This window comes from Manis pentadactyla, chromosome 4 (assembly GCF_030020395.1).
Source record: "Manis pentadactyla isolate mManPen7 chromosome 4, mManPen7.hap1, whole genome shotgun sequence".
Classification (NCBI taxonomy): domain Eukaryota; kingdom Metazoa; phylum Chordata; class Mammalia; order Pholidota; family Manidae; genus Manis; species Manis pentadactyla.
Window position 1 is genome coordinate 134,302,704 of NC_080022.1, and position 14,156 is coordinate 134,316,859.

At 51.9% G+C, this 14,156-nt stretch overlaps 1 protein-coding gene across 5 annotated transcripts in view; it reads right to left on the reverse strand.

Annotated features, from left to right (window-relative positions):
* The window catches only part of NTN1 (netrin 1), a 207,451-nt gene that overhangs the window by 31,038 nt on the left and 162,257 nt on the right, over positions 1–14,156 (reverse strand). For 4 of the 5 annotated variants that reach the window (XM_057500879.1, XM_036896158.2, XM_036896159.2 and 1 more), the window contains exon 6: positions 1,136–1,210. In XM_057500879.1, coding sequence (XP_057356862.1) covers positions 1,136–1,210 — 75 coding nt within the window. The remainder of the gene's footprint in view (positions 1–1,135; positions 1,211–14,156) is intronic. The other variant, XM_057500880.1, reaches the window with a different exon arrangement.

A 14,156-nucleotide genomic window follows, 5' to 3' on the forward strand; every position in this document is an offset into this window, starting at 1 on the left:
TCCTAGGTGGAAAGAGCCAGGCCTGGGTTCTGGGCGCCTGGGCCTTTGTCCAAGTGGTGCCAACTTCCTGGCCAGGCAACAGGGGCCTTGCCCACCCACGTGGATACCCTGGTCTCTAAGAAAGGTGCCCAGCAGACAGCTGAACAATCCTCTCTGGACTTCTTTGTGCTTCTCCCACTTGGAAGTGTCCTTCAGCTCTTTGCACACACCTGCCCGGAGGCTGCTAAGGGGCCCCTTCTTGCTGCAGGCTCCCCCACTGCCTCCCACCCACCATAGCCAAAGTCAGGCTTTGACCCTGTGTCACATGGTATCTGCCCAGCACAGGCCTCCAGAACAGACAGTCTCAGGGACCAGAAACCACAAGGACAGCTCCTCACCTCCCACAGATGGGCTGGTGCAGGGAGATTCTCAGCAAGTGCTCATAGGAGGTGGGAAGGGAGAGCCCGACAGAGAATGGGTGCAGGGGCCCGCTGTCCCCGTGCTGGGAAGGATGGCACGTACTGAGAGCAGGAGATGGGTACCCCTCCCCAGCAAAGGGACCCTGAGGGCTCAGATGACTGGGAATCTGCAGGCAGCTCCCAGGGTCTTAGCCCTAAAACACCCTCAGAGGATGTACTTAAACATCAGGTGCATCAGAATTCTCAGCAAACTGTTCAACATGCAGAACCCCCAACCCACCTCAGCCTTGGTGCACCTACCCTTGGAGGAGATGTCAGAAATCTGCGTCTCAACACACCGCAGGGCCCTAGCCCCCTCTGCTCATGCCTAGAGGACCTCATTTTCAGCGCCAGAGATTCCAGTTAAAGGCCCACAGTATGGATGAGGGTGCCGGAGGTTAGAGAGGTAAAGTGACTGGTCCGCGCCACACGGCCCCTTGGCCAAGCGAAACCCGGAGGCCGGCCTGGGAATGCCCACCCCAAGGGAACCCCACTGCCTGGATGCCTCCTTGGAAGACAAGGGGGCAAACCCAGGCCTCCCGCCCACGGGCCCCTCACGCCCCTTGCCTCCCAGGGTCAAGGTGGAAAAGATGAGAAATTCCTGGACCTGGGACCCAACCAGCCAGACCCCGTCCAGTCACAGGGACCCAGCCCAGCCCCAGCTACCCTCCCTGCCAGACAAGGGGGCACTCACTCACCATAGTCCTTCTTGCAGTACCTTTTCATGTTAATCTTCAGCTTCCCTTTGGAGGCCTTGCAGTAGGAATCACAGTCTGCAGGGAAGGGAGAGCACAGACAAAACCTAATTAGGCTGCGATGAATAGGCTAGAGGGCGGGGCAGGAGGCCGCCTCCCTAAATACCCAGAGGCCCGTGATACCCATGGGCCAGGCCAAGCAGGTGGCCATTCAGGGTAGGCCTGGCCTTCTAAAGAGGCACCCGGGACAAAGGGCCCTGGCCAGCCCACCCCCCATCCCACCCCCACCCCCACCCCACTCCGGCCTGATGAATCCTTTAGCCGCCGCCTGCAGCCCCCCCGGCCTCTGCGAGAGACTCTGGGGGCTCTGGTACTGTGCCACCCAGGGCTTCTGAGCGCCACACAAATTCTCTGTTCTTAAGATACAACTGGAGCCTGATTAAAGACAATAGAGGCCTCATTGTCACCCGGAGCCCTGGGTCTGTGTCAGGCGCTGGCTTTCATGGCGCAGAGCCTCTGGCTGGGGTCAGGCTCAGACAAAAGAGGTCACAGAGGAAATTAGCAGCCCATGAAGCATTAGAAAACCCCTTTGGTGTCCACTCTACTGGAGTGTGCAAATAAAATGCCCCACAAAGAAGAGTTCAGTTCTAATGGGCCCTGCCACTGAGAGGGAGAGCGGCCAGGCCTGCGCCTGCTGGGTATCCCTTTGGGGACTTCCCAGAGCCCAAGTGTGAGCCAGGCAGGATGTGTGGGACCCTGGGGCCTGCCGGTGATCAGGCCTGCTGCCTCTTCTTGGGGTGGCCTGTGTCCACCTATGAAATGCAAACCTCCAACTTCAGCCCAGCCATGCACAAGGGATGCAATTCCTCTGCTGGATCCGTGCGACACTCAGCATGATGGGCGGCCCAGCACAGAGGCCCAGTAAGTCCCTCCAGCCCGCCCTGCACCACCCCGGGACACGCTAGATCTCATTCACTTCTCAGCCATTCTTCCATGTGTGGGCGCTATTCCCATTCTGTAGGTAAGAAAACTGAGGCCGCTGGCCCAGTGCATCCCGAACACCCAGTGCCAGGGCTGGGCCTTGAACTGGGGGCTGAGAAGTCAAGGTCACTGCCCTCTTGGTTATACTGTGTCTCAGTAAACACCAATGGGTCCCCCTCAGTGTCAGCTCAGAGGTGGGGATAGGCAGCACCCTCTGCCCCAGCAACTCCCCAGCTGCTGGCAGAGAAGACCGGCCAGGCTGGCCTAGGGCCTGTTCTAGGAGCACCAGTGGCACCGGGCGGTGGAGCGTTCTGGTGAGGGACAGGGTGAGAGGGACTGGAAGGTGAAGGGGAAACGTGCACACACGGGGGACGGCCCTGGCAGGAGGAGCCAACCCCTCATTTTGCAGAAGGGGAAACCAAGGCCAGGGTGGGCTACCAAGTGATGTGTGTGGGAGCACAGGACAAAGTCAGGATGGGGAGTCAGCCTGCCAGTGCCACTTGCTCTCCCCACAAACTGCAGCTCAGATCTGCAGGAAATATTCAGAGATCACCACAGAGTCAGTCTCTGGACGCAGGAGAGGTCCCAGGATGCAGGGCCTGATGCCTCAATTATGGCTGAAACGGCTCCATCCCATTGCCCTGGTAGCCAGGCAGCCCCTTGCTGCGTCCTCCTGAACCAGCTTCCCAGGGCATCCAGTTAGGAACCAGTCTCAGGAAATGGGCAAGAAACAGCTCCCCTTGCTGCTCCCCAGGGTCCAAGCCCTTGGACACCACCACCACGCGGATGCCCTGCCCAGGGGCACCAGAGGCTCCCGAGCAGTCCCTCCTGTCAGCTGGATGACTGGCTGGTTTCTGAAGTAGGGGCTTCTTGGAATGCAGGGCCTGGGCTGTCCAGAGAGGGCAGGCTGCATTCCACGGCCAAGACCGAGAGGTTGAGATGTGAGGTGACAGCGGCCCGGGCACACAGATGAGTGGCACTGGCATGTCCACAGTCACACCGCAGTTCACTGTTGGGAACAGCGCCCTGGGCTACGTCTCTGCCAGCTCAGGGTCAGATGACGCTCACACCAAAGCTGCTGCTGTGGCTGAACGCAGGTTGTGTGTAAGGCCTTGTGGGGCTGCGCTAGCTCGCTGGAATCGCTCCCTGTTCTCTCCACTTAGGACAGCGAATTGGAATGCAAGCAGTGACGCAATTACATGGACAGCCTTGAATCTACTCCCGCCACTCTCTCACTGTTCTTTTTTACAGAAGTCGCTGGCCCACATCAGTATTTGCATTCTGGTAGGCAGGAAATCACCTACCCCACAGTTCCTCTGCTTGGGTAGGGACACATCTCTCTGTCTCAGCAGTCTTGGATGGAGACAGTGCCTTGTAGCACGCCAGCCCTTCCGAGCCTCACGGCCACCCTGTGAGGGTGGGACTGCAAGCCCATCTTAAAGATGGAAAACGAGCCCAGGAAGGTTCCAGATGTTTGCCCCACACCCTAGAGCAGAAGGGAGGCAGCTAAGTCCCGTGACAACCCACCCCGCATCTTGAGCTCACACTGCCTCCCTTCCCTCCCAGGAACATTTACAGCTCTTCTTTTCAGAGCCAAGTGTCCACCTGGGACAGAAATCGTCCTAGAATGTGTGGCATCCATCACTATCTAATTAGATCAGGCTCCAGACCCTGCTTGACCGGGCACCCATGAATAGCTAGTCTGCCCTTCCAGAATGGCAGCCACTCACACAGCACTAACGAGGTGTGCAGCACCTGTCAATTAGTCCCATTTTACAGACGAAGCAGTCTGGCTGCTGAGAAGACACTCCTAACCTCCTGGTTCCCAGCCCGAATACACAGTGGAATTACCCAGAAGCATTAAAGTACTCTGAAACCTGGATCCCAACCCCAGGATATCATGACTTCATTGGTTTTAGGGAGAAGCCTGTGTGTCCAGATTTTTTTCAAGTCCCCAGGTGAGTCTGATGTGCAGCCAGGATCTTAGAAACCACTCTCCGAACCAGCTGTAGCTGTGGGAGGTGGGGACAGGGTCCCTGCACCCATAACTTGCACAGAGTACCCAGCTTGGCAGAGGAAAGGCCCAGATAGGTGGTTATTAACTCCAACTGGTGGGTGCCCACACAGAGACCCTCAACCTGCTTGCCTTTACAGGAAACAGCAGCGTCTGAGCATTTGTAGTTGAACTTGCTTTTTGTGTGTGTGGTGGGGGGGATCCAATGTCTTTCTTTCTATCCATCAGAAATACTTGTCATGTCAGTGTATTTTTTGTTGCAAAGAATGCCCCCTACTCCCTTTAGGTTCGCTGATTTGAATTTAGTTATGAGCTAGGAAACAGCAAGACCAAGCCTATTAGTACTGTACGTAAAACATGGGTAAACAGGCTTGGAATGAGACACTGAAATGCTCTCTTTTGGGTAAAGTGAATAACCTCCAGAACATGGCCACTGTGACAGCTAGCTGGCTGCTTGTGGACTCTGTTTGGGTTGTATTCCAGAGAACTGAGGTCACTGGACAAGTGGTCCCCGGGTAAGGAACATGTTCCTGTATTTTCTTTTATCTAATACGTACAAAGCTACAGAGACGGCTTCAAGATGGACAAACCAAAGCTTTTAAATACAGTTTTGACTCCTTCAAAATGGCATCTCCTTGGCAGCCACCCATGTAGCCTCACCTTGTTTTGTTCCAAAATAGCTCTGAAGACAATGAAAAAAATGAAAATTCACCTGAATGCCAAAAACGAAACCGATAGATGACCCAATGTTGGAATCTGGGAGCAATCTCTATTAATTAAAGGCAGATGGTGGTGGAACAAGCAAAACCTGTCCAGGTTTTACCTCAGGACACAGCTCTTTGAGCAACAAAAAAGGGAAGATGACAGAGAGCCAACAACCAGAAAACAAACGGGCAGGAAGTGGGTTGGGGCACTGGTGGTAGTGCCCTCCCCTAAGGAGGGGAAGCTTAAGGAAGGGTAGGGACTAGAAGGACAGTGTTTGCAGTGGATATCTGGCCTTGCATTTTATCTAAGCCACTGATGCAGAGAGTGAGAAAATCAGGCAGTGGAGATAAAGGGATACCACCTCCATAGAGCAGAAGTGAATCTATGGAAAAGGCTCATAAGAACTAAGAACTGAAGATGGAGCTGCATATATTCCCCTGCCATCCGGCTTGGAGTGGAGATGGGAATCCAGCTGTCACACTATTACAGGGATCTGCACATTTTTTTGTGAAGTGCCAAACAGTAAATATTTTAGGCTTTGCAGGCCATACGGTCTCTGTCACAACTATTCAAACCCTGGTGCCATCACTTGAAAACAGCCATAGACAATGTGTAACTTAATGGGCATGGCAGACTAAAAAAAAAAATCCTGAAAAGACACAGCTTCTATGAAATAGGAGAAGAAAGCCATAAGGGAAGACCAGGCTGAGCTGAAAAGGTCATCTAATGACACAAAAAGGGTGACACATGAGAGAAAGAAGAGCTGGAGAAAAAATAACCAAATCCTAAAAACCCAACAGCACAATTAAAATGCACTTTGGAAGTAGTAAAGAGAAGTAATACTGTAGAAAACTTAGTAAGAAACATAGAGAACAAGTTGAAAAAACTCACAAATTTTAGAGGGAAAGGATAAAGAAATGGAAACTATGAAAGAGAAAATGATAAGGATATGTAAGAGAAAAAGGGAGAGGTGGCATATGATTGAGAGAAAATTGCAGCAAAGGCCAAATGGAATAGAAACAAGAATCAAAGATCAGATTCCTGAGCTAAAGGCAGACCTACACATGCACAAGGAAAGGGCTCCCTGAATTAAAAAAAAAAAAAAATCAAAGGAAAGAGACCAACACCTAGACACATCTTTGCAAAATATATGAAATACTGGGATGAGGAAAAATTATATGTATTATTTTATATACATAATTAAAAATCAACAACAATAAGAAGCTGGCCAGATGACCATGGAGCAAAGGTCTTCAGGAAGGAACAGTTTATGACCCGAGAATTTTATACCTAGCTAGACTGTCTTATACATGCACAGGCCACAATAAATAAAAGGCATTCTCAAGTGTGCAAGGGCTCAGAAAATATCCCAATCATGAGAGAAACTGAGAGAAATGCTTCAGAATGTTTTCCAACCAACTATGAAATGAACCAAAAGTAAGAGTTTAAGGAGGAAAAGTCATGGTATGAATTGGTGATGAGCACTAAAATCAATGAACATAGAGATTTCAAATTTGGTTCCAAAACCCAAGGCAAATATCAAAATAATTTAACAGTATTTGAAAGGGAACATCAGATTATATATATGTGTGTAGAAATAGCTATAAAAATTTAGTCTGAAACTTTACATCGTATTAACAGAAACTAAGAAGTAGAACAAGGTGAGGAATACAACTTTGTCTCAGTAGAATATATCAGGTCAGATATCCACTGCAAACACTGCCCTAGTCCCTACCCTTCCTTAAGATTCCCCTCCTTAGGGGAGGGCACTACCACCAGTGCCCCAACCCACTTCCTGCCCATTTGTTTTCTGGTTGTTGGCTCTCTGTCAAATAGCAAAAGATCCTATTTCATTTGACTCTGACAAATAAGAGCTATTAGATCAAATAGTATTTTGAGAAGCCCGAAGATAACCACAAAACACCAGAGAAGATGGGAAATAAATTATAGGTAATATGCCAAAAGAAAAAAGTGGAATATATAAAAAGCAATTGTGATCAGTTAAGATCACAGAAGCGCAACTATCTTAAAACAAAACAACTATAAATGGATTCAACTTCTCTACTGTAAAACTTTAAAACAGTAAGTAACTTTCAGAGGGACATAAATAATTTTTCATAAGCTCACAACTTTTAAAGAAGCTCTAAGCTTCTTTAAAGAAGCTTGTAAGTTCATCACTAAAAGCAGTTCACCTAGTAATAAAAAAGAAAAGAATGTTTTGTGTGGAATAACATCTTACTGAAATATATCAAGCAAAAAACTGTTAGAAATACAAAAAGGAACAGACAGAAACACATAAGTAGTAAAAAAATGCCAAATTCCAAGGAGCTGAAATTGTACAGGCCACATTTCCCGACCACAATGTAATAAACAGTATTTATTATTAAACAAAAAAGAATGAAAATAAATGAAATGTATTCAATTCCAGAAAATGAGCCAAACAAAACCTGAAGAAAGCAGGACAAAAGAATTAATAACAACAGAAGTAGAAATTAATCAAGTAGAATCCAGAAAAGCACCAGAAGTTATAAATACACCTGAGAACTGATTATCACTAAAGCCCCCAAACCAACAAACTGAAACAACAACAAAACAGACAAAACACTGCTATGCCTAATTATGGAAAAGAGAGACCAAACAGACACAACCTTAAGAAGGAATGAGAGAAGAGGTATAACCACAATCTAAAGAACATGGTGTAAGTTAAAAGGCTGTTGCAGATAGCTTGAGGCTGAAATCTGGGACAGCTGAATGAAATGCATTACTTTTTTTTGGACAACATAAATGGCCAAGCTGAACTACAGAAGACGTATCAAATCTGAATAGATAAATAATCTTAAGGAATCTCTGGATCCAGACAGTTTCTGAGGCTGAGTCCACATAAACATTTAAAGGACACATCCTTGCCATGCTGTTTGAGCTGGGGAGAAACAGAGAAAAAGATGAAAGTGCCTAGAACGGATCATTTTTCAACTTATAAAAGGCAATTTCCTAGAGTTCAACCTTAATATAAAAGCAAGCACAAGCTTATACACACACAGACCCTGCAGGCCTGTTGACTGACCTCAGTTACTAACAGGGTCCCAATATTTTGGAATATTTCTGATTCCCTAGACCCCATGGCCAGACCCCACCCACCTTGACCTTGGCTGAGTAGGACACTCCACTGTCCCCAACTCTCAGGGGACCCTTTGGGACTTTTACCGGAGGGTGCAGGTAACTCCTGGAAGTTTCTCAGGGGCCCCTGCACCCGGCCTGCCCTCCACTCCCACTCTCCTCTCTGGGACAAGAGCTGCCAGGGATGGACACGGGGACCACCTGGCTCCCCACTCTGACAAGGTCTGTCCCGGGGAGAGCTGCTGAGACCTGGAGGCCACCATCTGCAGCGCACAGCAGGCCCATCCTGGCTGGCTGGCATCCTGGCTCCTCCTGGGAGCAGCCAACCTTCCCCTTTATTCCCCCCACCTGCTCCCCTGACCAACCCACAGCCAAGAGCCAAGAAGGGGCCCTGTAGGCCCAGTCCCAGTGGCCAAGCCCCTCCTTCCTCTTCCTCCACCTTGGGTAGCTCCCCCTCTGGTCTACCTCCTATGCCCCAGGTGCCAAAAACCCGGCTGGGCAGGCCTGCTCACCGGACCGAAGCTCATCTCCGAGCATATGGCAGGCGGGGCCCGCAGCCCCCAGTTGGAGCCAGGAGCGCCGCATCTGGCACCTCCCCTGGAGCAGGGCGGGGAGCTGGCCACAGCCCCACTCAGCAGCACCCCTGCCTCTCTGCTTCTGGGCTGCCGGGCTCGGGAAGGTGGGGCGGGGGGGAATGAGCAACAGACCCCAGACAACGCCAGCCATCCCCAGGCAGAGACCTGGATGGCTGGGGGAGGTTCAGACTCCCCTGGCTGGGCTTAGGGGAGGGGCCCCTGGTCTTCCCTGTACAAGGGTGAAAGAGCTCAAGGGGGTGGGGCTAGGAGAGATACCCATCTGGCTCTGTCCATTTTAGGTGGGCCACTCTGCCCACCAGCAGGTGACAAAAGGCAGGTGAGGCCAGTCTGCCCCTAGAGTGCATTTCTGCTCTGTCTCACCTGCAGCCTCAAAGTCACTTGGAACACCTCAAGCCAGAGTCCAGTTTTCAATATGTACAATTATCACACACGGTGGTTGTCTGTGGGTTTCACAATGGCCATGGTCAGGAGGTGTGACGAGGATGTTGGAGGCATCCCTAACTCTTGCCCATTGGCCCTAGGCTGCAGGTAACTGAACGGCTCCCCCGTGGTAAGACCACCTTCTTAGCACCTTCACCAGCAAGCACTTTGCCAGAACAGCCCCCCTCTGGGAGCATCCACACATCTCTCCTAACCTGTGCTCATCTTGTCCACTCTATTACCTCCAAGCCCTATTTGCCTCAACAGAATAATACCCATTTAACTTTGGGCTCTGGGACACCCCAAATGATGAGGTAACACAACACTGAGACCTAAGCAAAGGAGATCTGAGGAAAGTGGGTTCTGAGGTAGAAGAAAGCAGGATGGAGCCTGCACAGGTCAGGGACTGAATGAAGGCTGGGGTGCCTTGCACAGAGTTAATGAAGGGAGAAGCAGAGAGAGGAGTCACACAGCATGAGGGGCCAGCTACAGTTTGGATTCCACTTTAAATGTAATGCAAAGTACCAGAGGGTCCTCCAGGCCTGGGTCACTCAGGGCTGCTGGCTGCGAGGTCTTTAGCTGCATGAGTTGGGAGAGGAGTTCACCCTCTCACTGTCAGGGATGGGTTCCCTGAGCTGCCTCACATGTGGGGCTACCAGTACAAGGGTTCCACTTTGTACTGTCCTTCCAAGAGCCAGTTTCCAAGCTCTTACAATTTTGCTACATGAGCCTCATTCTTTCTCACGGGCTGCAAATCGATATTCCAGTAAAGAAGGATGGATGCGTGTGCTTTGAACTGGTGAGCTAAGTGCTGGATCCTCCTCCTGCACCAAGCTGGGGGCCCGGGGCTCAGCTGCCTGGAGCTGGGCTGGTGTTCTGGCCCCCATCAGGACTCCCCAGGGAAGCTCTGCCCCTTCTTTCTGCTCCTTCCCCAGTTGTGGCTACCTTCACCCAGGGCTTCCCAAATGGTTCCTGTATTTGCACCCGCAGGGTGGAGGGGGCTCCCAGAGGGCATGGACACTGTGCAAGGCACACCCAGGGCTCTCCTTTCCTGTACTTTCCCCTGGAGAGCTGCCCGCTGTGATGGCTTAGACGTCACGACTGGGCCTGACGGGTCTGCCATGGCCTCCCCAATAACCATTCTCCCTTCTTGCCAAACAGCAAACCCCAGTGTTTCCAACTTCAAAGTCTTCCTTCAAAGACTTCCTTGCAGCTCACCAAGACCTTGTAGCCACTTCTGGTCCATTCCAAGCCTCAGTTTCCCCATCAGTAAAATGGGGTAGTGATGATAACAACAATTGGATTGTTATTCACAGGATCTGGGAGGAAATAACTATGGTACAGAGAGAGATGAGGGATGTCAGAAAGTCTGTTGAGGAGATGAGCTTTCAGCTGGGACCTGACGGATGAGAAAGTGCTGCTGACTGGGTATGTGAGGCTCCCAGTGGCCTCGGAGGGCCCAGCTGACTGATGGTGGACAGAAGGTGAAGGACGGCAGAGAGAAGGGAAGGGAAGGTGGGGCCTAGTGAGATGGGCAGACAGCTTACATCTGAGATGGGGTGACCGGGCCCTGGGCCTCAGCAGAAACTACAAAACTGCCCCAAGCTGAGAAGCCAGTTGCTATGGTGGGGTCTGGGCAGTGGAGTTCTATCTCCCAACAGGAACACATCTGCCCCCAAGATGACTTTCTGAGCCCAGCTATGGACCCAGAGCCAGGCAGCAGGCAGGCCACGAGAGAAGGTGCCCAGGTGAAGACATCAGGCCCAAAGCCAGGACCCTGTCTTGGCCTGAGGTCCACCGTCTGGGGACACTGACGCCATTCATATTAGTGTCTTCTCCCATCACCGGAATTGCAGGTGAATCTCATTACGTGCAGAGTATCTGGAAAGAATAGGATCTGAGCCCATGGATACCAGAGTAGCCAGTGACTCCTCCACAGGCCATTCACAGGCTCAGCCACCCCACCTTGGCCTTGAACACCTCCCCACTGGAACCTCCTTGGCACCCACTCCTGTGTCACTTCCCTGGACAGCCTGCCTCTCAGCCTCAAGCACAGCTGGGCACCTGCTGTGCTCCTAGTGACCATCTTACACTCTGGAATTATCTGTCTGCCTCCTCTCCCAGCAGATAAGCAGACCTCGATCCCAGCACCTGGCACAGTGTGGGTCACCACCGAGTGCTCCCCGAACCCACAGGAATGTAAACCCCAGGTCCCCTGTGCGACCACGAACATTGCCAAGTGAAATAAGGCAAATGCAGTTGCCCCTGTGAGATATGAGACCGCCTGGACGAACAACCCCACAAATACAGGCTCCAAACAAAAGACACAGTCAGCTCCCTTTGTGGCTATCCCGGTGGCACCCGTGAGACACCTGGGTACAGGGTTTAGGCATCTTTTAAACCTACGAAGCTATTTGACAACAAAGAGGGCATGATTTGGGCTGGTGAGGGTCTGAGTGGTACCTCAAGTCAGGAGGCCCTGATGCCTACGTTGGGGTTCACAGCCGACACCTGAAAAGCAGAACCCTTGAGCTCTCGATCTGAGGGCTTTAATGCAGGGCTTAGCCTGCTCCCTTTGGGTGTGGTGTGCAGCATTGGCTGGACAGATCACCTCTACTCGGACCCTGGGACACAACCCACTGCCCTGGTGCAAGTGGTCTAGCTCAGGACACTGCTGAGCTTCAGGGCTGCAGGATGCTGGGGAGCAGTCAGCAGGCAGGCTACCCAACTCCGAATGCTGGCTCCACGACCTTCACGCTGTGTGTCCTTGGGCACACTACTGTGCTTCTCTGAACTTCACAGTCCTCATTTATTAAATGGGGTTAAGAGTGTGTAATCCTTTGAAGTTCTGGTGAGGTAAAGCCTGATAAGCTACCAGTATTTTTACTATCATTGTGGAGCTTTTCCATGACAAGGAAACTAATCTCACTGTATTAAAAACATTATAATTTCTCACTCAAGTTCGTACTGAGTGACCTTTGGCTATTCTGAAAAACAAAGCCGTCTTGAGGGCATCTGGTTCCTCCCCAGCCCTTGTCACACGGTGCGGTTACGCACTTTTCATTTGGTTTGTTTATGTTCCGCCTCCCTCCCAGGAGAGGGGCCGCTGCCTCCTTAGTTTGCTGCTCTCTCCCCAGCACCCGGGACACATATAAGCCCTGAATAAATATTTGTTGAGTGAGTTGAATAAAAAGGGGACCCAGCTGCCACCACTGTGTGGCCCCAGCAATCCTGCTCGCTCCTGTCCAGGCGTGGAAGACACCAGGCCCTGCAAGGGAACCCACCCAAAGGAAAGATCTTGGGCAAACAGCGGGAAAGCAAAGGCCCAGGGAGGTTTCTGAAGGGAGAGTGGAAAAAGACAATTTTGGAAAATGCTGGGAAACACAAAAAGCTGCAGCTTGGCGAGAGCAGCTCCTTGCCTGCGGAGTGCGGCAGGAGCCGATAAATCTTCCCTCTCCTGGGAGGTTTGAAGGGCTTTGGTGTTTTGTTTGGACTTTCATAACACAGATTCTAAATCCGCTGCCTTATTATGAAAATATATTTGCAGATTTAAAATACTGGGCCTGGGATTCTGAGGGCAGCTCTCATGGGCAGAGCCAGGCCAGCTGGGCCGGGCTGACCTTGCGGGAACAGGCATGCCCCCTCTGCCAGGTCGTCGGTCCTGTTTCAGGCCTGCCTGGTGCCGGAAACAAGTGTGCTGGGCCAGGGGACCAGCAAGGAAGCCTCGTTCCCATGCAGCTGATGACAGTGGATGCCTGGCCTCGGCCCCCTCACTGTGGGCCCGGGCAGCCTACAGCCTGGGCTGGGGGTGGGGAGGCCGGGCTGGGAAAGGTCGGGGCTGCACTGGCCCACGTGAGGCCGGAGAGCAGCCCCTCTTCCCCACTTGGAACAAGAGGGCGCCATGAGTCCCCAGCATGCTCTTTCTTCTTGCTGAACAAGATGGATTGGAAAACAAATTGGCTCAAATAAAGCATGTAATTAGATTAAAGCCTCTTGCCCAGAGCCTTTGGGACTGCAAAAAAGCCCTCCTGACTGGAGGCAGGAGACCTGAGCAGGCTGAACCAGCTCCTGGACATCCAGGATTTTCTCTTGACCGTCAGCTGCCCACGTCCAGTCCTCCCCAGCTGGTGCGAACTATGCTGAGGGGATTAACTCTACTGCAAAGACGGCCCCAGGCCCCGGTCTACCCATTCCCTGCCTGAAGGTCCCACCTCAGCCTCCATGGGCCGTGTACCAATTCACGTGACCCACCTGGAGGGTGGCCCGTCTCCAGCATGATCACCTGGGACCATGATAAGTCTACACCTGCGTAGTCCTCACCAAAGCACTTTCCACCCACAACCCCATTTGAGCTGCACAGTGACTTATAAGGAGGCCGGGCAAGCAGTATTAGGACTACCATGTCCATTACCCACATGAGAATACCGAGGCCTGGGACGTCCAGTGTCCCAGGTCACACACCACTGGGGGGCACTTCTGCTAACACCAGTTGCCCTTCACTTCAGGTCAGGGTCACCCAGAGAGGGCTCTGTCCCCAAAGCCATGGGCTACCTGATGACCACTGACCTCAACTTCCCCCCACCCCAGCCTCCCATCCTCAAGCAGAACTTCCGTGTACCTGCCCCCTTCCATCAACCTTTCCACCACACCCTTTCCCAGAGGGTCAGCTTCCACCGTGGTGCCCCGCCCGCCCCTCCTCCCACCGGCCAAGCTCTGCGGAAATGCGGCTGTGATCACAGGCTGCCAGAGAAAGGGAGAAGCGGGGAAGTCACATTCAGGAAGTGGCCGCAGCTAAAAAGCCAGACTTCTCCTGCTACGGTTTCTGAAGTAGGTCCCCATCAAAAGGGCAGAGGAGATTCTGGTGTTTACTGTCAAATGAGAGCCCAGGCAGGGAAGAGGAGAGAGTAAAAGAGGAAAGGAACTCAGGGCTCCTAGATTGCAAGGCTTGATGATGATCAACGTACCTCTAGCAAAGAAAAGTAGGGGGGTTGCCAGAGGACACACTGATTGGGAACAAGTGTGGAGGCCGAAGAAGCAAACCGGCATCACACAGGCCACCAGTTTCCCCGCCCAACCTCATGGCAGACATTACTAATCAACCTCAGCACCCAAGGGAGCCCAGAACTCAGTCAGGTGCTCCTGGTTGCTCAGTGGGAAGGCTGACACATTCTTGCCATCCCTGATGCATTCT